General features: G+C 44.6%; 2 protein-coding genes across 2 annotated transcripts in view; one reads left to right on the top strand and one right to left on the bottom strand.

The window, feature by feature from the left end:
• The window catches only part of ENTPD2 (ectonucleoside triphosphate diphosphohydrolase 2), a 43,372-nt gene extending 34,205 nt beyond the window's left edge, over positions 1-9,167 (bottom strand). The window contains exon 1 of the mRNA XM_044268589.1: positions 9,004-9,167. Coding sequence (XP_044124524.1) covers positions 9,004-9,120 — 117 coding nt within the window. The 5' untranslated portion in view covers positions 9,121-9,167. The remainder of the gene's footprint in view (positions 1-9,003) is intronic.
• A 6,054-nt stretch (positions 9,168-15,221) lies between these two features.
• LOC122919377 (degenerin unc-8-like) overlaps positions 15,222-27,390 on the top strand; it is a 78,049-nt gene continuing 65,880 nt past the window's right edge. Inside the window, exon 1 of the mRNA XM_044268370.1 lies at positions 15,222-15,255. The gene's annotated coding sequence lies outside the window, so the exon portion shown is untranslated. The remainder of the gene's footprint in view (positions 15,256-27,390) is intronic.

The following is a 27,390-nucleotide window of genomic DNA, read 5'->3' as shown; positions in this document are numbered from 1 at the left end:
AAAAAAACTTAACTGATACAGAAACAAAATATGTTTGTGTGCATGAGCCCTTAAGATCTCTGTCAGACTGGTCATCTGAAACTTGTCCATTTACTGGCTGCAAAAAAATGGACATCTTTTAAACAGACTGCACATGGATGGCATCTGTGTGCTGTCCATTTTTCTATTGTGCCCACTTATGAACATTTTAACGCCCGTTTTTGCTATAAAAATGTTGCAGGACCCCCTTTTTGCGACTTTTTAAACAGCCGTGCAGCAATATTTTGTTGCACTGGTGTTTTTGTGCCGCATTCAACACTTGGTAGAGGCCGGGCCATCACGTACATGTTGGCGAAGAACTACCCCAGCCAGAGGCTGGAATCGTTTTTCTACTGCTGAAGGTGCACCTAATTAATGACTAGGCGCACACCCCGTCATAACATATACGCATCTTCTGGCAGCCAAAGGAGAATAAAAGACGACGTAAATTTAACAAATTTTTTAAAAGTGACCTCTATTTACCTAAAAAAGACCTGAATAGTGCATGCTGTGATTTTCTGCACATGTGATTTGGCCCACTGACTATAATGGGTTATGGTTCTTGCTGTCCGATCGTAGGATGGATGAGAGCGTCTGAATGCAGCAGCCGCCTCTCTACAGTTGCTGCCTCCCCTCTCTCCATAGACTTGTATTGGCAGCAGCTGTAACCTGATCCCTCAGTGAGTTCTGCTTCACAAAATACACATTTTACCAGTGAATTGAGAGTGTGTCAGAGGCGGAGATGAGCCTGATAGATGGAGAAAGAGGCATTTTCTGTAATAATCTGTATTACAAGGTTTCTTGGCACCACATATACCATTAAAAAGGTTGTCCGGGCTTTTAATATTGATGACCTATCCTAAGGATAGGTAATCAATATCAGAATGGGTGGGGGGGAGGTGTGACATGTTTGAGGAGACAGCGCGCAGTGCACACGTTTCGTCTCCTTTCTCTCTATAGAACAGCAGCAGCAAACAGGAAGAGAGAAGCGAGACGGCACGCGCGCCGTGCACAGCCTGCGCCATCTCCTCAAACAGCTGATGTGCCAGGTGTCGGCCCCCGCCGATCTGATATTGATAACCTATCCTGAGTATAGAAATATAAACCTCCTGGCACTCTGGAAGTAATCACTTGGAGTCATCAATAGAAAAACCCCCGGACAACCCCTTTAAGGCTACAAGACGACATGTCACGTGCCAAGAAATTCGCACAGCATTTGATATAATTTTCAATGGTGTAGTAATGTGACACGTCATATACTGCGCTAAAAATCCAGACCTGATGGTTCCTGTGTTGCAAGTCACATGCAGCTTTTACAGCATTGACTTTTATGTAAGTTCGAAATGCGTCTCGCCTGTGACTTGGCCGTGTTTTCACAGCTCTAAAATAGCCGTGCGATGACAAGTTGCACGTATTTTTTTTGTCGTGCAACTTTTCTCCAAATCACGTGACATTTGTAGCCCTAGATAAATGGGACAAAATTGAAACAGTTAAAAAAAGGAGAGGAAAGGGAAAACAAAAAATAAATAAAAATAACTAAATAAACCAAAACACAAGTTCTTGAATGAGTGTCTTGTGTGTTTTTTTTTTTTTTTATGACATTTTGTGTACTTTTCAACTGTAAAGATAATGGCCGTCCTTGTTGGATTTCCTTACGTTGCATTGGATTCACCTTAATCTGAACCCAACGGGAGATCAGAACATCTAGTACAAATACACAGAAGGCTGCGTTGTCGTATTAATCACAGGCGAATGTGGGACTTGTAGAAAACGAGGGAAAAAAATAACTGTGGAGGGATTCTTGGCCCCACATATTCTAAAGACTGGAGGAAAGCCATAGAATAACACCTCGGACAGCGGGGAGGAAAGCAGCTGAATCTGGCAAAAATAGCCCGGCGTGAACGTAGAGCTGTGACCTTAGGTTCCCTCAGCAGCGGTTAGAGGAAAGGGGGAGAGGGTGGGATAGTAGCCCCCGTCCAATGCGTAGACAGTAGTGTAGAGGGCTGGAAGATTTCAAAACGAATAGAATGCTAGGGTTACAGTAAAAACTGTACTCAACATTGCCCTTCATGGCAATCCTGTGAGCAGTGTAATGGTGGTCGTTAGTGGTTTATATTGGGGGGCTGATGAAATGCTTGTAGTCAACGGCGTCTCTCGGGCTGGCGAGGAGACAATCCGAACAATCCCCAAGTGTTTATTTCCGACCTTGTGTAAAGATGTCAGACTGTTTATAGACGATCCAAACCCTGATATGGAACCGTGCACAGTGCTGCCTTATTACCACTGGGGCCCACGGTGGGGGAGCCGCCCCAAGTGCAATGTGGAGGGGGCATGTGTGCAAATAGCAGAGCGTGCCGGATTTTATTCTGGAATAATTATATCTGGTGGCCAATAGCTTCTTAGGAGATGTTTAATGGGAGCAGGTGACTGGAGAAGATCCTCGCATACACTTGTCTACACAACATAGCCCGGGTGTCTTAGAAAAAGGGATCACAGGCAGCGAGCAAAGTAACCACCCCCCTTCCCTTTTCATAATATTTCAGCCAGCATAATAGTACGATGGCATTCAAATTATAGTCCCACTCTATTGACTCTCATTACAAAAAAATATTGCGCGACAAATGTCATCGTGTAGCCCTAGCCTAACAATAGTTTTGTACCAAAGTAACACCACCATGTACCTCTAAATAACACTCCTGACCTCATTCCCCACTAAGAAATGGGCCCAGTTTTCCAACCTCCTAAGGCTACATTCACACAAACGTATTTTGTTTCCTTGTCCGTTCTGTTTTGTTTTTGCGGATTGGACGATTTAAATTTAAATGAGTCCCCAAAAAATGTGGACAGCACACCGTGTTCTGTCCGCATCAGTATGTCCGTTCCGTAGCCCTGCAATAAATATAGAGCATGTCCAATTATTGTCCGTTTTGCGGACAAGGATAGGCATTGTTACAATTGATCCGCAAGAAAACTGTATTTTTTAAAGATCTGCATTTTGCGGACTGCAAAATACATACAGTTAAGTGAATGTATCCTAAAACCGGGTGACTCGTGGGAAAACGGAAGAGCTTCCTGCTCACCTTTTAAAGGGCATCTGTCAGTAGTTTTGTACATATGACCTGTTACATGTGCGCTCGGCAGCTGAAGGCATCTGTGTTGGTCCCATGTTCATATGTGCCCGCACTGCTGAGAAAAATGATGCTTTAATATATGCAAATGAGCCTCTAGGAGCAACGGGGGCGTTACCATTACACCTAGCTCTCTGCAACTGCCACGCCCTCTGCACTTCGATTAACAAGACGTGGCGTGATTACATTTTTTACTGTCTGGTCCTGTTAAAGTGCAGAGGACGCGGCATTTGCAGAGAGAGCAGAGTGTAATTGTAACGCCCCCGTTGCTCCTCAGCAGTGCGGGCACATAGGAACATGGGACCAACACAGATGTCTTCAGCTGCCGAGCGCACATGTAACAGGTCAGCCGGTGTCATAGGGAGAAAACTGCTGACAGACGCCCTTTAAAAAACTGTGTGCGCCAGTTGGAGCCTTTGACACCAGGAATCTACAACTGTTCTGAGCCCTGTTTTGTTCATTTAACCCCCCCCCCCAAAAAAAAATTCTAGAATTATCTTCTGCCCTGATGGCTAGTTCCCATGTATGACAGATCCTATTTCAAAAATAACATTACCCTTAGGGAATTATGTAATTCTCCAAACTATTCAACCTCCAAATACACAGCGCTAGCACGGCGCCATGTAGAGAGCTTCATCCTATGTGGCGGAATACCACTCGAGCCTTTAAGAAGTTGGAAGTGGACCAACAGGGGGTAGCACAACTTGTTAGTATGTAGGAATCTCATTTGAAATGACGCACATTGCTGCACCAGCTAAGAACGGCTACTATCAAATGTCCGTCATCCTACCAGTGTCTCGAGTGGTGTTCAGCCACATAAGGTGGGATCTCTGTACATAGTGTTCTGCCGACATCATGGAGCTTATGTCAGCAGACGGGTACTCCAGCGAGCGCTGCACTAAAGGGACTATTTATTTGATAATAAAGCTAAAAATTACATATAAAATGATAAAAACTAAGAGATAAAAAGGGGGAAATGTTGATTTATTTATTTTATTTTATGCACTGATATAGCGCTACTATATTCCGCAGCGCTTTACAGACATTAGCATCACACTGTCCCCAATGGGGCTCACAATCTAAGGTATCAGCCCAAAACGCGTTACAGCCTGATCAACATTTCCCATAGTTTTATCATTTTATATGTAATTATTAGCTTTACTATTGCACAAATAGTCCCTGTTGTGCAGCGCTCGTTTCAGTACCCTTCTTCTACTGACATGAGCAGCGTCTCTAGAGACATCCTTTGGTTTGAGCAGCCGTTTGGTGTCACGGCGTTGTGCACGTTCCTGTGGTAAGCCCCTCCAATCTGTGGAGATTATGCACTAGGGGAGCGCCCCCTCTTCTCTACGTCTGACATAATGGGGCAGATACACTACAACAGGTGCTTCCTACGCCGCTGGAGCGATATGCACACGGGTGCATTTCTGGCAGTCCATAGAGATTTGTGCTATAATTTAGGCCAGCTTCTGGCATAAACAATAAATCTCTTGGTCCGTGGTCAGCCCTGTCCTTCCCGCTACGCCCTGCCCCCCTTTGTGGTGTGAAGTCTTTAATAAATTGATGCTGGGTGTGTGGTGGTTGGCTGTTACTGCGCATGTGGTGCTAGTAATATATCGTTGACTTGTCCTTGTTACATACCGCATTTATCGCGTGACCTATGCGGGGGTCGGCCTCTTCAGACAGCGATTATTGTTTCCTAATATTTGCCCTAGATTGCCCCTAAAACTCCACCCCTACGGAGAACTAGCCCGACTTAATACATGGTCTTTGCTGATTCATTATGTATTCAGGACATGGTGTACTAGGGTGTTGCAGGGCTAGGTTCCTGTGGGGCCACCTGTTCCCAGAGTTCTGTGGGCAAGCTAATGCCTTTCTGCCCTACACCCATATATGTTGTTTTGTACTAGAAGGGAGTTGCCCCGATTTCTGCATATATAATATCCCCCCACCAAACATCTTGGTTGCCTGGGGCAAGGGGCACTTGTGGTTTTACCCGAATATATTTGCAAATATAATATGCTTTAAAGGATAGCCTTTTCTGACTTCTTTTAGGCGGGGTTGATATTCTGTAGATTCCCTTGGGTGCAGGATAGGATGAATATTCCTATATTTGGCTGACTTGACTGATGTTCACCTCTACATCCTGGGCAGCCACTATTGTAGACCCTGACCACCATGGCCCCAGATGTTGAATTGCTAAACAGTCAGTGAATAGATTGCCGGCCTCCATTTCCTGCCATTGTGAGAGCTTAATAAACTGTAGTGTTCAAGGGTCCCAAGGACAGAGGAGACTTATAAAGGGACTCCGTGGTGCAGCGATCCAGCACTTCTCCTCCTCCACTTCACTGTTGACTCAGATTTCCCTCGTTCATGGCATTCCAGCAGAAATAAACCACTACAAGCGAGATCATGTTTACCGTGCACTCAACATCCAAGGGCTTTCACCAAGACCTTGGACCCTTGTCCTCAAGAACCCCTGATCCACAAACGTCAATTTTTAAACGTTTTTTTGCTGGTGCAGGCTTTAGTACAACAGGATCGTACAGCTCTAGAAGTATTGTAGATAAAAGGGGGATAGGCGGGAAACAACTTATGGGAGATCCCAGAAACTGAGGAAGTACCTTCAAGATTCAAAATCATCTTCCAAGGAATTTATTTTATGCACTTATATAGCGCTACTATATTCCGCAGCGCTTTACAGACATTAAGCATCCAACTGTCCCAAATGGGGCTCTCAATCTAAGGTCCCTATCAGTATGTCTTCGGAGGAAACCGGAGAACCCAGAAGAAACCCACGCAAACACGGGGAGAACATACAAACTCCATGCAGATGTAGGACCCCCAGCGCTGCTAGGCACCAGTGCTAACCACAGAGCCACTGTGCTGCCCAAGGAAGGGAAGGAACCAGGTCACAGAGGGCACCCGATGCCGCCTAATGCTAGCATTAGCTAACCAGCAGCAACCAACTGGGATTCGTCCAATGCCAGAAGAAGCAGCTTATAGGGGGCCTCCAACAACTAGAAGTAAACTAGCTTATAACGGTCATCCAATTTCTAGAGAAACACCAATTAAGTGCAATTAGTTTGAGAACCAGCAATGTTTATGATCAACCAGAGTACAAGGGATCTTCAATATCTAGAGCATAAGTAGAACAAAAAACTACAAATTTATGACGGAGCTGTGAGGCTGAGCAATGGGGCAGCCAGGATCCAAGTAATCAACTCGAGAAGAACATCATCTAACTAGTTAATGGTGGACCTGGTAAATGATTCACTCAATGGGAGACCTTTATTAACCAGCCGACCTTATACTAACCTATGAGGGATATGCCCTTCATGAGGAATCTCTGATGACTAGGGGACCACCAAGTAGAGTTTCCAGTCTTATCAGTGACCTCCTATGACTAGAAGTAAACAGTTTAAGACAGTAATGGGAGCCTTCAGCGCAGGACCTGGCACAAAAGGAAGAAATACTGATGCATGCAGCAGACACCCAACGGACCCGGTTATAGTTAATGAGATCCATCAGGCGTTGATGTGAGCTGGATCTGCAGTTCTAGTATTCTGTTCCTCTGCCTAGCCAGGGTGGCCACCCTGTCAGATGAAATGTGGTCTGTTGGTCATATAGGATAATGTGGTCACCACAGAAGTGGAGATTATCAACACCCTGGTTATCAGTCTTATTGGGCACATTCTACCATGGCCACCTATAAAACTGCACAGGTCAGATAAAGGCAGCTAACCGACGACCCTGATAATGGAGGGAGTCCTGTAGGCTTCACGTTACCTTGCTAAAGATGCCCATACATATGGGATAAAAGTTAGACTAAACTACTTCTGCTAAGAATGACGTGGACCAGGTTGGAAAGCTTCACCCATGGTCTTCTGAAATCTTCCTGTCTACGGCATGATCGTCCTACTTTGGCCAATCATTTGCTCCCGCCACAGTTGTTTTTTTTTTTGTTTTTTTTTTAACTGACTCCCTGATCGTCCAGTTTTGTCTCTGGCGAGATTGTTCTTACAATTGACCACATTTCGGTCAATCATTATCTTATATGTTTGGCTGACTTTAGGACTTTTAAAGGACCAGGAGGGAACTCCTGTTGTTATGAATGACCCTAGTAAAGGCTTCCTTGAGTATGTTTACAGGATAGCCTCCATCCCGGAGCCGTGTCTCGTTGTATGCAAATGAAGAGCTTAAAGTCAAGGGGGCAGCGGCCTTGATACTTTAAGTCAAGCTTGCCACGCCCCTTTACTGCACGTTCATATTTGATGGCCTGCGCCATATGGGTCTAGTCTTTGGCGCCTGCGCAGTGAGCCCCGCTGTGGTGTACTTGGCTTGGCTCACGCCCATCAGTTGGTGCCTGCTGAAGCCAAATACACGACAGCGGGGCTCACTGTGCAGGCGCTGAAAGCAAGATTTTATGGTGCATGAAAAATAAAAAAGTCCATTGATCACACGCCAAGGTGACATCAGCTGTGAGGTATTGCTGGGGGTTTAGAGAGGATTTTGACAAGTTCCCTTTAAATGTCTTAACATTTTGGACAGTTCCTCCTGAGGCGCATTTATTAATCGTTTAGAAGGTGTAAACTTTAGATGTCCTGTCTAGACGTGCCCACACTCGGTGCATCGATGGACACTTTTGTCTGTCTTTATACCAACTATTGGTTGGTTCCATTTGCAACATAATTTCACAGAATCGAGGTACAATTTTAGTGCAAAATGTTACATTGTAGGCCACACCCTTTTCCAATTAAGCCACCCCCATTTCTAGTGTACCACGCCCCACGAGCAGTGGATTTCTCTAAAATAATATATGCCAAATTGTGAGGCAAAGTCCACGTGCGCTGACGTTAGTAAACGTGGGACATTAACCCTTAGGAGGTAAACAGCAGCAGCCCAAACCGCTTTCCTGTTCTGATGGTTTGATACAATGTATCAGTGCAAATTAAATTGTATCAGTCTGGAGTCCAAAAGGCGGCTGGGTCTTCATGTAGCGGCTGCTGCACATGGCTGAAACCGCGCCCACGTGCGTCAGCCAATGCCTGCACAAATTCGCAGGTTGGCGGAAGTATTACAGCATCATTGGACGGGCGAGGTTTTGGCCGCATCACACCCGTTATGTGAAATTCCTGCCAAACTGTTCAGCTCACAGGGAATGGTCTAGACTGGATACAACTGTAACAAACCCTCAGCTGTGGGATGTAAACAATATAGATGGGCGGTGGGGGATCTGAATGAATTTCTACACCTGATGGAAGAAAGCTGAAGTTACACAACTGGCGGATCAGTTCTACTCTCCTCCAAGTCATACATAGGTTGTTGGTTGCTGTTAGGGATGAGCGAATTTCATATTTTGGAATTCGTTTTCGGTTCTGTTGTGGTATTTACTGAATTGCGTTATGGATTCCAGCTTAACGTAAACCGGACAGATCCGTTTTGCAGAACATAAACTCTAAAGGCATTCCGTTATGGAATAGCGTTATGGTCCGTGGTAACAGAATCCATAACGCAATTCAGTAAATACCACAAAACAAACCGAAAAAAAAATTCTAAATATGAAATTTGCTTATCCCTAGTTGCTGTATATCAGCTACAACTAAATGCATTCCTACAGTATGACGGCATGCTATTATTTCCTGATTGCAGCTCATTATCAGCACATGCTTGAATCTGTAGTCCCCATGAGCTTGGTTTAGACATATGACCACAGTCCGGACATACGCTGTCACATAGGCGAGTATAGCTGTGGTGAAACCTCCCATATGTTGTGCTGTGTGTCACATGTTGCCTCCTGAAAATCAGCACCAAGAAGGTACATGTAATGCCAAGTCCATGCATGCAGTGCACTCACCTTATATTTGGGGGGCTCATTGACGTCCCTTGCAGGCAGAGCCAGCAGCAGGATCCCTATCACCCCGATGAGGCAGAGGAGAATGGGCAGGAGCACAGCTACCAGCTTCTTGGCCATCTCTAGCAGCTGTGAGCTCTGGCTGGTCCCTGCAGCTCTTACAAGGAGCAGAAGGTGGGAGGAGGAGGCGGCAGCAGCAGCAGATGGGCTGGAGCTCACAGGCTATTGGGTAGGAAGGTGAACAAAGGTGGAAGGAGACTAAGAGCAGGGTGTAACGCAAGACAATGAATGCATAACAATGAAACATGAAAAATGTACGAACAGCATGCACAAAGTAGTGCACAAAACCAATACAGTATACACAGTGCACACATCACGTGCAACAGTGTTAACCAACCCTGCTAAGCCTAGTGCCCCCTAATCACAGACACTTCAACCAAGAACCTCCAAAGCTTCCGTCCATTGCAAACTTAGGCCTCATGCACACGACCGTATGTATTTTGAGGTCCGCAAAAAACGGATCCACAAAAAATATGGATGACGTCCGTGTGCATTCCTTTTTTTGCAGAACGGAACAGCTGGCCCTTCATAGAAGAGTACAATTCTTGTCCGTAATGCGGACAATAATAGGACATGTTCTATTTTTTTTGTGGAACGGAAAAACATACATACGGAAACGGCATGCACACGGAGTAACTTCGTTTTTTTTTTTTTTTTTTCTGACCCATTGAAGTGAATGGTTCCTCATACGGTCCGCCAAAAAAAACGGAACGGACACGGAAAGAAAATACGTTCGTGTGCATGAGCCCTTACGCAGATGTACTCAGCCGGCAGCGTATTACTCTGCAAGGATTGCAAATTAATTAATAAAGCAATCAAACAATGAAATGCAATAGGCGTAAAAAGCAGCACAAGAGAAAGTTAAACATCACTCATGGTTTTCCCAAATTTAGGCTAGGTCTACAAGACGACATTTGTCGCGCGACATTTTGTTGCACTAATGTCGCGCGACAATTTTTATAATGGCAGTCTATGGTGTCGCACTGCAACATGCTGCGACTGCGACGCAACAGTCGCAGAAAATCCATTCGAGATGGATTTTTCTGCGACTGTTGCGTCGCAGTCGCAGCATGTTGCATGTTGCAGTGCAACATCATAGACTGCCATTATAAAAACTGTCATGCAACAAAATGTTGCGCTACAGATGTTGCAGTGTTGTTGTGCCCTATCTGTCGCGCGACAAATGTCGTCGTGTAGACCTAGCCTTATACCGCCATATAATGCCTACTTTGTACCCCATCACAGCGCTCAAGCAATTCTGTTCAGAAAATCATTAATCAATAAATGGGTTATCCGGCTTAGAAGCCAACCAAAGCAATCCTGGGGACCCACGTCCAATGAAAAAAAATTGCATAAAAATACTCACCTGTCCAGAGTCCTGGTGTTCTCACACCGCAGCCTTGTTTCTGACAACTTCGGGGGCCAGAAGTGGCTTGGTTCCATGACCGCTGCAGCCAGTCACTGGCCTCAGCTGTCAGATATGCTGTGCTAGTGTTTTTAATAGGGCACAGGTTCAGAGGACTGGGTGGGTCGGCTCTTGGGCAGGACGGCCCCTTTAATGCTGCCGTTTAGTGTCCAATATAGGGCTCATTCACACAACCGTATTTCTGGGTCCGCATCCGTTCTGCAATTTTGCAGAATGGGTGCGGACCCGTTAATTTCAATGGGGCTGCAAAACATGCAGACAGTCCGCATCTGTAGTTTTATTCCGCAGCCCTGTAAAAAAGATAGAGCATGTTGTATTGTTGTCTGCAGTTGCGGAAAAAGATAGAGCATGTTGTATACTTGTCTGCAGTTGCGGAAAAAGATAGAGCATGTTGTATACTTGTCTGCAGTCGCGGAAAAAGATAGAGCATGTCGTATTCTTGTCTGCAGTCGCGGAAAAAGATAGAGCATGTCGTATTCTTGTCTGCAGTCGCGGAAAAAGATAGAGCATGTCGTATCCTTGTCTGCAGTCGCGGAAAAAGATAGAGCATGTCGTATTCTTGTCTGCAGTCGCGGACAAGAATAGGCATTTCTATCATAGAGCAGGCCATTTGCATTCCGCAAAATGTGGAATGCACACTGCCAATACCCGTGTTTTGCGGATCCACATTTTGTGGAGTGCAAGACACCTGCGGTTGTGTAATACTGCATGCTGCCAGGTTATGCCACTGTCCACAGTACAGTTGTGACTATTTACTTGTCTATTAACCCATAGGAACAGGGTCTGAAATCAGGAGCTGCTCCCGCCTGATCAGTTGCAGGGGTCCGGCAGTCACTGATAGCCGGACCCCTGCTCTATGCGCCGCCATCGGTGTTTTCCTTAACATTAACCATTAACCCTCGCACTTCCGCGGTCAGCGCTGATCGCGGCACATGCAGTATCCTGACGGGTCCCGATGTAACAAAATCGTACCCGGCAGTAGAGGAGTTTAAACATTCCCCCATGATCTGTTATAAGCGAGCGGGGAATATACGTGACAGAATTATAAGGGCAGACATTGGCAGCAATAAAACGACATCTAGACAGACATATCTTTCTACAGTCAAGAAAGGCGCTTTCCCTGGTCTCAGTTGCATACATTATTCCAGCATTATAAAGGGTCCATATATATGTCTCATCCACACACAGGTGAACGGATCCCAATACGTGGCTATTTTACATGTGATAGCAAGTTTGTTATCTATATTCTCGTGCCCGTGTGGCCTTGCCTACGTGGGAGAAAGATCTATGCGCATGAAGATCGCTTTAGCAAGCACAAATCCACTATACGAAAGGGTAATACACTTTATACCGTTTTCACGTAGAGAAACACAATATTGCACAATTACGCAAATACCATTGCCTCGTCGTGGAGGATTGAAATGTTGAAGAGAAGGGAAGCATACTAGATTTAGCGGAGTATGCGCTCAATAGCTTCTTGCTCGTTATGCTATTAAACATGTCTTTACAGTGCAATTGAAGTGCGGCGAACAATTTCCAAGATATTTACATTTGGCAACAGCTGATCCTTACTTTGCATAACCCGCCCCGTGAGTTCTCTGGTGAATGCATAGTTAAACATGACGTCAGAACCACGTGATACCGGGCGGGCTATTTAAATGCGTTCGTTATTTTGTATGTTATTGCCACTTGTTCACCGTTTGAGAAAGGCACTACAGGTGCCGAAACGCGTCACTGACTGATGTTTGAAAAGTGACCAATAAAGTTCAACCCACCAGCAACTTGGGAGTGCCGGTCCTCTACCTTCTTCAGATTTATGACGGTCATGAAGTACAATGTGTCACGAGAAAATATTCTCAAAATGGCTTGGATAAGTAAATGCGTTCCAAAGCAGTGATAGTCAGTTCGCAGTGTTCGCCAGCGGGCTGCCATCTTTAGTAAGGTGAGCCCTTACCTGTGTCGGGAGCCGGTCTGAAATCAAATGCAGTCACCGGGAGCAGGCAGTTCCGAGAACAGCCGTCGGGGGCCTTTATCAGGATCTGCCTGCTCCCGGTGACTGTATTTGGTTTCAGACCGGCTCCCGGCATAGGTAAGGGCTTACCTGTGCATCGCCGGACGGGTGAGTCTACCATACTAAAGATGGCAGCCCGCTGGCGAACACTGCGGACTGACCATCACTGTTCCAAAGTTATTACCACATAAAGTGACACGCGTCAGATTTGCAAAAATCGGCCTGGAATTTAAGGTGAAAAGTGGTTCAGTACTGAAGGGGTTAATGCCACAAACCAACGGATAGCTATCACAATATTATCGTGGAGTTTTCAGCGATTTTACCAAAGCTCTGCCTTTTCGTCCAGCGATGTGGGCCGGGCGCCAGGTGCAGGAATTGCCTTCTGTACCGAGATCCCTCCGGGTGCTGCTGTGTATGCGGGTGCTGCTGCTGTGTATGGAACATGTGTGTCTTCTGTAGGGGCGATGCGGTCGCGTCATGGCTGTGCCGCAGTCAAGTACCACACTGCCGTACGGACTCTGACTAACCTAAGGAAGTCTGCACTGTCTGGTCGGTCTGCATTGTGCAAAAATGTGGTAAAAGCCATGATAAAACAGCAGCATGTGAATAGGCCCTGGCACTGATATGTAGGAGACAGATGGGAAACTGTCAGAAGGGGGATCCATTATTTCACTTGCATGAATGGGGAGTGACTGTTGAGGAAGGGTTGAGACGTATGCATATATATCCATGCATGCCTGCAAACACGTGCGTGCATGTATGGTATATATGTGCATACATTAACCACAGCATCATGGGACGATGTGGGCAGATGTGCCCAGCATCTGCGCACGCCTGCCCATGGTGATCCCCAGGGGCTCATGGTGGCCCATGTGGGAAATATGTGCCCCCTTACAGTATATGTATATATATTTATATAGGGCTGTGCCCCCTTGTAATGTAGGGGCCGTGCCCCCTTATAATATAAGGGCTGTGCCCCCTTATAATATATGTGTCCCTTTATGAGATCCCCCTTATAATAATATACATGCCCCCATATCCATAGGCCCCAATATCTGCAGCCAGGTGCATCAGTGTGAATGTGCCCCAAGCATTCACACCAATACAATCTGGTTGATTGCATCAGAATGACCGGACAAAGGTCCGGTCATCCTGATGACTACAAAGAACTCAGGTTCAACAGAATCGGAGTCCTTTGTTCTAATCATCTCCAGCGCCGTTAGAGATAACTATCCATGATAGAAGAAGGGGAGAAGCCCCCCCCTCCCCTCCTTCTATTATGCGCATTCCGGCAGCGAAATTAACATCTCTGTACCTGATTTCCCCTAGTCTCTGCCTTGTTTGTGTCCCTGATCTATGCTGCTTACACCCTTGTAGATCATAGTTAACCCTCGTCGTACCCTATAGGGATAGTAAATAGAACCAGGTGGGTGGGCTGTGAATATTACTTGTATGTGTGAACTGTATAGTTAGTTTATGGGTGGAATTTGGGAACGTGTAGTGTAGTTTAGGCTGTGTATTTACTGTATATCGTGTGCGTCAGGTGTTAATAAATACTGTTATATTTGTACCCTTTGTGTAGCGGTAGTGAGTTAGTTAGGCGCATGCAGCTAGCGTAGTGATTAGTGTAAAGTATAGCGAAAGTATTATTGTTACTGTTATATAAAGGTATAAATAGGCGGAGTCATCACTAGACGGCTCCTCCTATTTATGAATATTAATTATCGATATTTGCATAAATATAGGTGATTAATATTCTCCCTTTACAGTGACAAAAACAGCTTTTTGTTTCCATCACTTCTCACTGACTTCAATGCAGGTGTCTGACAAAAGGGTCAGTAACAACGATGGGGATCCCAGTGTCCGACTGATGTCATTCCCTGTAGCTTTATTGTACTGAGAGAAGATTATTGAACTCTATGTAGATGTCGGCATTTTATACTATGGGTGGCATTGGGAATTGTGATGTATCAGTAAATTAATTTGACAACATTAAAGGAGTACGGTAGTGCTGACGTCTCCTCAATATAGGTCATGAGTATCTGATCAGTGGGGGTCCGACTCCCATCAGGCTGCGGAGCTCCGATAAGCATGTGGCCTCTTCCTAGGCCCCTGACATCACATTCGTTTGTCAGTGGCCTAGAAAGTGAATGAGCCTGAGCTGCAATACCAAGCACAACCACTATACGATGTGCGGCGCTGTGCTTGGTGAGCAGAGAGGAGACCAGAGAGCCACATCCTCTCAAACAGCTAATTGATGGAGGTGCGGGCTGTGCATTGACCCTTCGCGCACAGTGTGAGGTCACAGAGCGCGCCCATATCCTCACGCTGGGCGCAGTCACAGCACAACGAGCGCCCGAGGACCAGAAGTGGTCAGTACAGAGTCCGGAAAGCACTGCATACACTGCTTCACAGTCCTATTGTACTAATGATGGAAGCTCTCATTGGTATTCACCCCATAAGAAGACTTTTTGGGGAAACAAAAGTGCGTCTTATAGGACGAAAAAAATACTGTACGATAGACTTTGCAATCAGGTTTACATCCTCTGTTTCTCCCACTGACAGGTCTTGTCTGAGCTGCTCCTCTGATAACGTTCCTGCCCTACAATGTCTGTACTATCCCGGTGTCAAATATTCAGCGGTACTGAGGTGTGAAGTGCCTGATCGGTGACGTCTGCTTGCAAGTCGGGTGACTCATGAGAATTGTTTATTGGGGGTCGGAAAATGGTCAACGTTAACAGCGTCTCCAGATCAGCAGGTAATGGCATTATGAGCTTCTTCTTTTTTTTGTATATATCATATACATATATATATTATATTATATGCAAAAACTAAGACCAGTGAGCGTGGTTTACTGGGAGGACCGTGGTCTAACCTTTTTATCCAGGGATTGTCTAGGATTAGAAAAACATGGCTGCTTTCTTCCAAAAACAGCACCACCCCTGTCAGCAGGTTGTGTGCGGTATTGCAGCCCTGCCAGAAAATAGTGCACATTTTGACACAAAACTATGCCGACTCACAACAGGCGTCAGTATTGGGGCAGATTTATTAAGTTTGGCCAGTTAAAAAAAAAAAAGAAAGATCATTAGTGTGAGTGAATTGCACCAATCTTTTTAAAGGGCCCACGCCACTTATTAAATGTAGGGCATTTTGGACAGTGATAGAGTCATATAACAAAACCTTATATTTTTACTACAATGAGTGCCATTTTCTGGCTTTTCTATAGTATACGCAGTCACAGAGCACCTGCACCAGTGTAAAACATAACCTTTACTGATGATATTTAAAATTAACCCAAAAAGTGCCAATATTTTTTTTTTATCTAGTAGGCTGGGTATACTGATCTTTTGCCAACTGTAATACCGAGGGTGTGGTATATTTATGTAAATGTACGTGTAATCTGATGTATGTAGGCAAAAGATGCCGTGAGAAATAAACGTGATAAACCCATCTCCGGACAGGTGACATCTAAACATGGTGGCGATATTCGGGTTCTGTCCTTTTCCGTGATTGAGACAATTAAGATAAGGCATAAAAGGTGGAGATTTGGACATAATTTTGAAACAAAAAGAGGCGAGATGGATATATAGGTTAAATACCATAACCCCTTTTGGTTTAAATGACTATATCGATTTGCATGTTTTATCTGATGAAAAATTAGGCGTTAGCGTTTCTATTCTATATTTCATCTGTGGGTGAGGAGTGATGCAGTTAACAAGTTACTGCACCAATTAAATCAACTTAGATAGATGGGATAGTGACCTTCCCTGACATTAAAGAGGACCTCTCCCCTCTCCTGACATGTCTGATTTAATAACTTCATGCATTCCCCACATACTAACAATTCTGTAGCCTCTATTCTTATGTCTGTATGTTGTGCCGTTCCTCTGTTATTTCTACTAGAAGTTATGAATGAATTGCTAGCAGTCTGCAGTAAGGGTACAGAGGGGGGTAGCCAGTTGGGGGGTGTCCCTGCACAGTAACACAAGCAGCACTGATTGGATAGAGTCAGACAGTGCAGGTACACCCTCCCAACTGGTTACCCCCCTCTGTACCCTTACTGCAGACTGCTAGCAATTATTCATAACTTCTAGTAAAAATAACAGAGGAAAGGCACAACATACAGACATAAGAATAGAGGCTCCAGAATTGTTATTTCATGGGAAATGCGTGGAGCAATTTAAACAGACATGTCAGGAGAGGGGAGAGGTCCTCTTTAAGCTCCCCCTTACCTATGTGAGCCGATAATAGTTTATATCTATGACTGATAAATGTGGCTGCATTAGCATTTAAGTCTTTATCTAATACGCTTATGAGACAGTGGTCAACTAATTTTATAATTGGTTATATGCCCAGTTATTTTTCTGTCCTTTGCTGTATCAATCAGTAACCACCGATGTGGATACTGTAATCTGTGGCAACCACTGCACCTCCTATGCGGATACTGTAATCTGCGGCAACCACTGCACCACCGATGCGGATACTGTAATCTGCGGCAACCACTGCACCGCCAATGCGGATACTGTAATCTGCGGCAACCACTGCACCGCCAATGCGGATACTGTAATCTGCGGCAACCACTGCACCGCCTATGCGGATACTGTAATCTGCGGCAACCACTGCACCACCGATGCGGATACTGTAATCTGCGGCAACCACTGCACCACCGATGCTGATACTGTAATCTGCGGCAACCACTGCACCACTAATGCTGATACTGTAATCTGCGGCAACCACTGCACCACTAATGCTGATACTGTAATCTGCGGCAACCACTGCACCACCAATGCTGATACTGTAATCTGCGGCAACCACTGCACCTCCTATGCTGATACTGTAATCTGCGGCAACCACTGCACCACCGATGCTGATACTGTAATGTGCAGCAACCACTGCACCACCAATGCTGATACTGTAATCTGCGGCAACCACTGCACCACTAATGCTGATACTGTAATCTGCAGCAACCACTGCACCACCGATGCTGATACTGTAATCTGCAGCAACCACTGCACCACTAATGCTGATACTGTAATCTGCGGCAACCACTGCACCACCGATGCTGATACTGTAATCTGCAGCAACCACTGCACCACCGATGCTGATACTGTAATCTGCAGCAACCACTGCACCACTAATGCTGATACTGTAATCTGCAGCAACCACTGCACCACTAACGCTGATACTGTAATCTGCGGCAACCACCAATGCGGATACTGTAATCTGCGGCAACCACTGCACCACCGATGCTGATACTGTAATCTGCGGCAACCACTGCACCACCGATGCGGATACTGTAATCTGCGGCAACCACTGCACCACCGATGCTGATACTGTAATCTGCGGCAACCACTGCACCACCGATGCGGATACTGTAATCTGCGGCAACCACTGCACCACCAATGCGGATACTGTAATCTGCGGCAACCACTGCACCACCAATGCTGATACTGTAATCTGCGGCAACCACTGCACCACCAATGCGGATACTGTAATCTGCGGCAACCACTGCACCACCGATGCTGATACTGTAATCTGCAGCAACCACTGCACCACCGATGCTGATACTGTAATCTGCGGCAACCACCGATGCTGATACTGTAATCTGCGGCAACCACTGCACCACCGATGCTGATACTGTAATCTGCGGCAACCACTGCACCACCGATGCGGATACTGTAATCTGCGGCAACCACTGCACCACCGATGCGGATACTGTAATCTGCGGCAACCACTGCACCACCAATGCGGATACTGTAATCTGCGGCAACCACTGCACCGCCAATGCGGATACTGTAATCTGCGGCAACCACTGCACCACCGATGCTGATAAGGTAATCTGCGGCAACCACTGCACCACCGATGCTGATACTGTAATCTGCTGCAACCACTGCACCGCCTATGCGGATACTGTAATCTGCGGCAACCACTGCACCACCGATGCGGATACTGTAATCTGCGGCAACCACTGCACCACCGATGCTGATACTGTAATCTGCGGCAACCACTGCACCACTAATGCTGATACTGTAATCTGCGGCAACCACTGCACCACTAATGCTGATACTGTAATCTGCGGCAACCACTGCACCACCAATGCTGATACTGTAATCTGCGGCAACCACTGCACCACCGATGCTGATACTGTAATCTGCGGCAACCACTGCACCACCGATGCTGATACTGTAATGTGCAGCAACCACTGCACCACCAATGCTGATACTGTAATCTGCGGCAACCACTGCACCACTAATGCTGATACTGTAATCTGCAGCAACCACTGCACCACCGATGCTGATACTGTAATCTGCAGCAACCACTGCACCACCGATGCGGATACTGTAATCTGCGGCAACCACTGCACCACCGATGCGGATACTGTAATCTGCGGCAACCACTGCACCACCAATGCGGATACTGTAATCTGCGGCAACCACTGCACCGCCAATGCGGATACTGTAATCTGCGGCAACCACTGCACCACCGATGCTGATATGGTAATCTGCGGCAACCACTGCACCACCGATGCTGATACTGTAATCTGCTGCAACCACTGCACCGCCTATGCGGATACTGTAATCTGCGGCAACCACTGCACCACCGATGCGGATACTGTAATCTGCGGCAACCACTGCACCACCGATGCTGATACTGTAATCTGCGGCAACCACTGCACCACTAATGCTGATACTGTAATCTGCGGCAACCACTGCACCACTAATGCTGATACTGTAATCTGCGGCAACCACTGCACCACCAATGCTGATACTGTAATCTGCGGCAACCACTGCACCACCGATGCTGATACTGTAATCTGCGGCAACCACTGCACCACCGATGCTGATACTGTAATGTGCAGCAACCACTGCACCACCAATGCTGATACTGTAATCTGCGGCAACCACTGCACCACTAATGCTGATACTGTAATCTGCAGCAACCACTGCACCACCGATGCTGATACTGTAATCTGCAGCAACCACTGCACCACTAATGCTGATACTGTAATCTGCGGCAACCACTGCACCACCGATGCTGATACTGTAATCTGCAGCAACCACTGCACCACCGATGCTGATACTGTAATCTGCAGCAACCACTGCACCACTAATGCTGATACTGTAATCTGCAGCAACCACTGCACCACTAACGCTGATACTGTAATCTGCGGCAACCACCAATGCGGATACTGTAATCTGCGGCAACCACTGCACCACCGATGCTGATACTGTAATCTGCGGCAACCACTGCACCACCGATGCGGATACTGTAATCTGCGGCAACCACTGCACCACCGATGCTGATACTGTAATCTGCGGCAACCACTGCACCACCGATGCGGATACTGTAATCTGCGGCAACCACTGCACCACCAATGCGGATACTGTAATCTGCGGCAACCACTGCACCACCAATGCTGATACTGTAATCTGCGGCAACCACTGCACCACCAATGCGGATACTGTAATCTGCGGCAACCACTGCACCACCGATGCTGATACTGTAATCTGCAGCAACCACTGCACCACCGATGCTGATACTGTAATCTGCGGCAACCACCGATGCTGATACTGTAATCTGCGGCAACCACTGCACCACCGATGCTGATACTGTAATCTGCGGCAACCACTGCACCACCGATGCGGATACTGTAATCTGCGGCAACCACTGCACCACCGATGCGGATACTGTAATCTGCGGCAACCACTGCACCACCAATGCGGATACTGTAATCTGCGGCAACCACTGCACCGCCAATGCGGATACTGTAATCTGCGGCAACCACTGCACCACCGATGCTGATATGGTAATCTGCGGCAACCACTGCACCACCGATGCTGATACTGTAATCTGCTGCAACCACTGTACCACTAATGCTGATACTGTAATCTGCGGCAACCACTGCACCACCAATGCGGATACTGTAATCTGCGGCAACCACTGCACCGCCAATGCGGATACTGTAATCTGCGGCAACCACTGCACCGCCAATGCGGATACTGTAATCTGCGGCAACCACTGCACCACCGATGCTGATACTGTAATCTGCTGCAACCACTGTACCACCAATGCTCCAGTGCTCCTATACCCTATTGGTAATCATTATACCTTGATGCTATTGGAGGTTCAGCTGCATACAGAATAGGTGTGAGTTCACCAGTGATTTATTTTGTTTTTTTGACATATGTTTTGACCACTGACAATTAATACTGGACAGTAATTACAGTAGGTCTCTCTTTGGGTGGTGGTATCCATCCCTTGTCAGGGACATATAGGGCTATTAGGAGGTTCCTGACACGGGATCGCCCCTATCGGGGCGGCCATTCAGTTTTTGTAGGCAGGGACATCAGTCTATAGGGCAAGCGTGAGGGTTAAGTCATTTCTCTTATCCTCAGTATACCCAGCCTACTGGATAAAGAAATTTTATTGGCACTCTTTGGGTTAATTTTAAATATTATCAGTAAAGGTTACGTTTTACACTGGTGAAGGTGCTCTGTGACTACGTATATTATTAAATTACACTAGTGACTGACTTGGATTTATGACGTCATTTATTTTGTATTAATAAATCTGTTGATAAGTTTTAGGCCACACCCTCCCAGTAAACCACGCCCACTTTTAATAATTTTCAAAAAGTGAGATGCAAAAAAAGTGTTTGCTTTTTTTATTATTTCTTTAGTTTTGCAATTTTTTTTTTTTTTTTGTTCTTGTTGCATTATTTTGGGGCCCAAGTAGTGCCAAGAATTGATGTGCACTAACAATGGAAGAACTTCTGGAGAAAACCTTGCCACCTATGCTCCTCCCCTGTGAGCCTTCCTAGCCATTCACGTGCGCTGAGAGGTGTCACATGACTCACTTCCCTGCAGTTCGGAGTAGTCTCTGAGATGACGTCTGCTTCTTTCGATTCTCTGATCACAACTTTAAGAGGCCATTTGGGTTGAAACAACTGTCGACTATCTCAGCTATGATAACACATTGCACAGATGGCGGAGGAAGAGGAGGTCGGCATGGGTGGTCCGCTCCTTTTAATTTTATAAAGTGAACATTTTAACTTTGATCTAAATATACGATTAATTATAAATTTTTCATCATTTAAAAATGCTCATTTCGGTTACTTGTACTGTGCGAGTTTGCGTCCCCCGCTGCCCAGTATTGTCGGCAGTCATCTGGGTCTAGTCTTTCTAGTGGTTTGTAATAAGTGCAGTTGCACAGTAAAGGAACGTCATTGTAGCTAATAGAGGGGATTAATACAAGAAGCGTCTTGTTCTGTTATACAGAGAGCGGCTTTGTGATGGAGATGAGGCAGACCTTTTATCTCGACGTCTCTGAGTATGATTGTACATAGCGCCAGGATCACTCCAAGGAGTCTCAGACCCAGAGCGGACTGAGTGTTCTACTGTAATAATATGTATGTATATATCTACAACAATTAAGAGATTCACTTAAAGGGTTTCTGTCATCAGAAAAAACGTTATGTAGCTGACTGACATTAGCGATGTGCTGATGTCAGCAGTACATAACCGTATGCTTTATAACTCCCTGCCGGCCGCCGTTCTCTTAAAATAAAGACTTTGAGCCTCTAGGTGCTACTGGGGCATTGCTTCAGCACCTAGAGGCTCGGTCTACGCACCCTTTTGCACGCCCAGGTCCAGTTGATTGACTTTTGAGTTCTCCTAATAGCCCCTCCTATGTACAAGAATATAACTACTATAATACCGCCTACTATGTACAAGAATATAACTACTATAATACTGCTCCTATGTACAAGAATATAACTACTATAATACTGCTCCTATGTACAAGAATATAACTACTATAATACTGCCTCCTATGTACAAGAATATAACTACTATAATACTGCCTCCTATGTACAAGAATAGGACTACTATAATACTGCCTCCTATGTACAAGAATATAACTACTATAATACCGCCTACTATGTACAAGAATATAACTACTATAATACTGCTCCTATGTACAAGAATATAACTACTATAATACTGCTCCTATGTACAAGAATATAACTACTATAATACTGCTCCTATGTACAAGAATATAACTACTATAATACTGATCCTATGTACAAGAATATAACTACTATAATACTGCCCCCTATGTACAAGAATATAACTACTATAATACTGCTCCTATGTACAAGAATATAACTACTATAATACAGCTCCTATGTACAGGAATATAACTACTATAATACAGCTCCTATGTACAAGAATATAACTGCTATAATACTGCTCCTATGTACAGGAATATAACTACTATAATACTGCCTCCTATGTACAAGAATATAACTACTATAATACTGCCTCCTATGTACAAGAATATAACTACTATAATACTGATCCTATGTACAAGAATATAACTGCTATAATACTGCTCCTATGTACAGGAATATAACTACTATAATACTGCTCCTTTGTACAAGAATATAACTACTATAATACAGCTTCTATGTACAGGAATATAACTCCTATAATACTACCTCCTATGTACAAGAATATAACTACTATAATACTGCTCCTATGTACAAGAATATAACTACTATAATACTGCTCCTATGTACAAGAATATAACTACTATAATACTGCTCCTATGTACAAGAATATAACTACTATAATACTGCCTCCTATGTACAAGAATATAACTACTATAATACTGCTCCTATATACAAGAATATAACTACTATAATACTGCTCCTATGTACAGGAATATAACTACTATAATACCGCCTACTATGTACAAGAATATAACTACTATAATACTGCTCCCATGTACAAGAATATAACTACTATAATACTGCCTCCTATGTACAAGAATATAACTACTATAATACTGCTCCCATGTACAAGAATATAACTACTATAATACTTCTCCTATGTACAAGAATATAACACTCCAGGCTACATGTCTCATGCTATTGTGAGCAAATATGCTAGCATCGCCTGAAACTTCTCTGGACTTGTTTCCCATCGAGCAGATGTGAGACGTCATTGGTCGGCAATTGGAAAGGGAGCTGCCAGCAGCAGATCTTTATGATTGGCGTGCCCACATGTATTCAGTGCGGCAGAACATTCTTCATACAACCATTAATAACCTCACTGATCTCATGCCAAGTGCGTGGATTTCCCCATATTGAATAAATCGAGATGTTTTTGAATATTTTGTTTCCAGTTTTTCATCATTTGCATATCATTACCGCGTCCATCGATCCTGTAATTTCCGGAATCCCACTATTTTTCTTTCTTGGCGGTGCACTTTCGATGTTGGGGAGTGCATCTTCCTGGATTCGTTCTATAATCTGCACGTATATTGAGTTTCACGGCTTGAGAACTGATCTGCCGTATTATTTGGACCATCTGTCTCCTCCGGGGACGTTCCATCATCTTCTATACATATGTCTAAAAATACTATGTTATTCAGCACCTCCGAAACACAGTGAGGTCAATAGACAGCTGCACATCCGCTGCGACTGCAAACCAACAAAACACAAAGTGACCGCAGCACTGTGCAGGCGCTAACGTGCACACTGCTGTAAAAAATGGGTTAAAAATGATATAAAGACAATAAACTACAGAGAAAATAAATCGCAAGTCACACATACCAGTACTGCACCCTAAAAGCTCTGCCCATCTCTCGTGTTATAACATATGAAGCAGCTAACCTCATAATCTCAGAAGAACTGAGAGTACCACGAGTATCAGGGCTCCAGTTATGGCTGTATCCTGAAGGCTCTCCATGGACTCCAGATCTTCAGGAAGTGATCATAGTTCCTCTCTGTTCAGCTGGGAAGTTCCTCAAAGTTTCATATCTAGTCAACCTTAGTGCACCGCTCTTCTAGAGTTGGAGGTAGTGGTTGAAACTAAAGATGAGCGAAGCGACTTCAGATGCTACTGTCACCGCCAGTTCTCTGAGAAGGTCTGTCAGACGTTCTTCTCTACCTCTTGCATGACGTTCTTTGTTTTGGTTTCACTTTGTCATCTCCTTTCCTTCTCCCAGCTGTCACCTATTTACACTAATTGCCTCCCTTTATATTCCCTCCCATACTGCCTCACTTTGCGGTTTATACTACTTCCTGGATTGTGTTCACTGCTGGAGGCTGCTGCTGCTGATTCCTCAGATAAGTCTTTTTCCTTGATTCTAGGTGACCCTGATTCCGTCCGTATTAGGTGCAGGGAGCCGGTGGTCGTGTCCCCTCACTATTATAGGGTTTTCAGGTGTCACACAGTATTAGGTACGTGGGCATGCAATCGTCTACCATAAAGATCTTTGCATGGGCATAGCAGTCAGGGAGAGCTCTAGGGGTTTTGTAGGGCTCACCCATATGCTCCTTAGTTTGGGATCAAGCCAGTCGGATGTTTATTTATAAGTTCCAGCTTTCTGCAATACCATCCGTGACAGCTACATCCGAAATTGCTTTGCTAAAAAATTAGTTGTGATGCTGTACAGAGATCCTTCTCCGTACAGCATTAGAATGTACTGCCTCCGATGAGGCAAAGTCCATTATGAATAACTTCGGTAATTGATTATTACAGTGAAAAACCTTAGAACCAAACTCTGCTTCGGTTCCACGGTACCACTCAGGTCCAAAGCCGAGTTCGGTTCCAAGTTTTAAAGTGGTTTTCACTGTAATAATCAATTACCGAATTCTCGTGAGACTTTGTGAATAACGTACTTCGGCTCATCGGAGCCCATGCAAATCTCCGTACTGTATTATGCCGAAGTTTTGAACAAAGCGACTTCGGATCAAGCATCCGAAACTCGCTTCGCTTAACTCTAGTTGTAGCCAATGGAAAGGCACCAGCGCTCTTGCTGTCGCTATGAGCTGCTCAAAGACCGTGAGGTCTCTCTCAGGGGAGTGTAGAGCCAAAAAGTGTACATAATAAAAAGGTCATATTGGGTAGACATGTAGGGAGATGTCCACCAAAGTCCTCCAAGGTAGGGTTGACTTTATTAATGAAAGCCATAAGCCTTCCTTGGGACAGAATGAAGGGCACAAATCTGCAACTTTTTAACGCCTTTATTGTGGCCTAAAAGTTCCCCTTTGAGTTATTTCATATCTTCTCCAGTCACTTTCACATTTCTTCTGGTTGCCCCTGGAAACAGACAACAAACAACCCCTCTGCCAGTCATGTGACCGCATAGCGCACCTATAACTAAGAAGCTTCACGGCTCAGCTCTAACTGAATCTGTCACCTGGGCTCCCACAATGCAATGCGGTCTGGCAACTGGATGTAAATGGAGAGGAAAACATCATATAACGCAAGAAGAATATTAAAGCAAAGGATTAACAGAGTTACTAGGTTTTAAGTCTTAGGTTTTACTTGAAATATCCCCTTAAAATTTTTAATGAAGCTGAGATACAATGTGGATGTTCTCTCTAGTTTTTGTCTAAGGATCCACAGGGTTTTTGAGCCCCCGCAGTTCCCCTCCCTCCCCCTTATTGTGGCACTCTCACTGGGCCCCGTGCCCGGAGCCTGGTTCACTTCATGCGTTACCATGACACAAAATACCTTGTTAGGCAGCGAATGGGACAGGGCAAGAATGTCAAAGCAATAAGAAATTCCAGGACCTACCGCTTCATCTGGTGCACAACCCTGAGAACCATGGATTATAGTAATACGTGTGCATCGTACAGTACTATTATATATCACACCGATACTAGGCGGTGTAAGATGATGAAAAACAACTACATATCCATATTACTCGAAGAATACCGATAACACACAGGCTGCACTTGTAACTGAAGCTACAGCTGATTCTCCTACAGGACTAAGAATGGGGTTTCCACTCAAAACACGTCACAGGCAAACTATACTGTCACTGTGTGTACTATTTAGATACCTTCAAGATGAAATAAAGTTACTCCATGTGTTATACCCTGTGTCTGGATTCTGCTTTTTCCTGCTGTTACTTGTACTAGTAGTTATATTCTCGTACATGGGAGGCAGTATTATAGTAGTTATATTCTTGTACATAGGAGCAGTATTATAGTAGTTATATTCTTGTACATAGGAGCAGTATTATAGTAGTTATATTCTTGTACATAGGAGCAGTATTATAGTAGTTATATTCTTGTACATAGGAGCAGTATTATAGTAGTTATATTCTTGTACATGGGAGGCAGTATTATAGTAGTTATATTCTTGTACATAGGAGCAGTATTATAGCAGTTATATTCTCGTACATGGGAGCAGTATTATAGTAGTTATATTCTTGTACATAGGAGGCAGTATTATAGTAGTTATATTCTTGTACATACTAGGCAGTATTATAGTAGTTATATTCTTGTACATAGGAGCAGTATTATAGTAGTTATATTCTTGTACATAGGAGCAGTATTATAGCAGTTATATTCTTGTACATAGGAGCAGTATTATAGTAGTTATATTCTTGTACATAGGAGCAGTATTATAGTAGTTATATTCTTGTACATAAGAGTAGTATTATAGTAGTTATATTCTTGTACATAGGAGGCAGTATTATAGTAGTTATATTCTTGTACATAGGAGCAGTATTATAGCAGTTATATTCTTGTACATAGGAGCAGTATTATAGTAGTTATATCCTTGTACATAGGAGTAGTATTATAGTAGTTATATTCTCGTACATGGGAGCAGTATTATAGTAGTTATATTCTTGTACATAGGAGGCAGTATTATAGTAGTTATATTCTTGTACATAGGAGGCAGTATTATAGTAGTTATATTCTTGTACATAGGAGCAGTATTATAGTAGTTATATTCTTGTACATAGGAGCAGTATTATAGTAGTTATATTCTTGTACATAGGAACAGTATTATAGTAGTTATATTCCTGTACATAGGAGGCAGTATTATAGTAGTTATATTCTTGTACATAGGAGGCAGTATTATAGTAG

The sequence above is a fragment of the Bufo gargarizans genome, chromosome 9, assembly GCF_014858855.1.
Source record: "Bufo gargarizans isolate SCDJY-AF-19 chromosome 9, ASM1485885v1, whole genome shotgun sequence".
NCBI lineage: Eukaryota > Metazoa > Chordata > Amphibia > Anura > Bufonidae > Bufo > Bufo gargarizans.
This window is presented reverse-complemented; position numbering and strand designations above follow the sequence as displayed.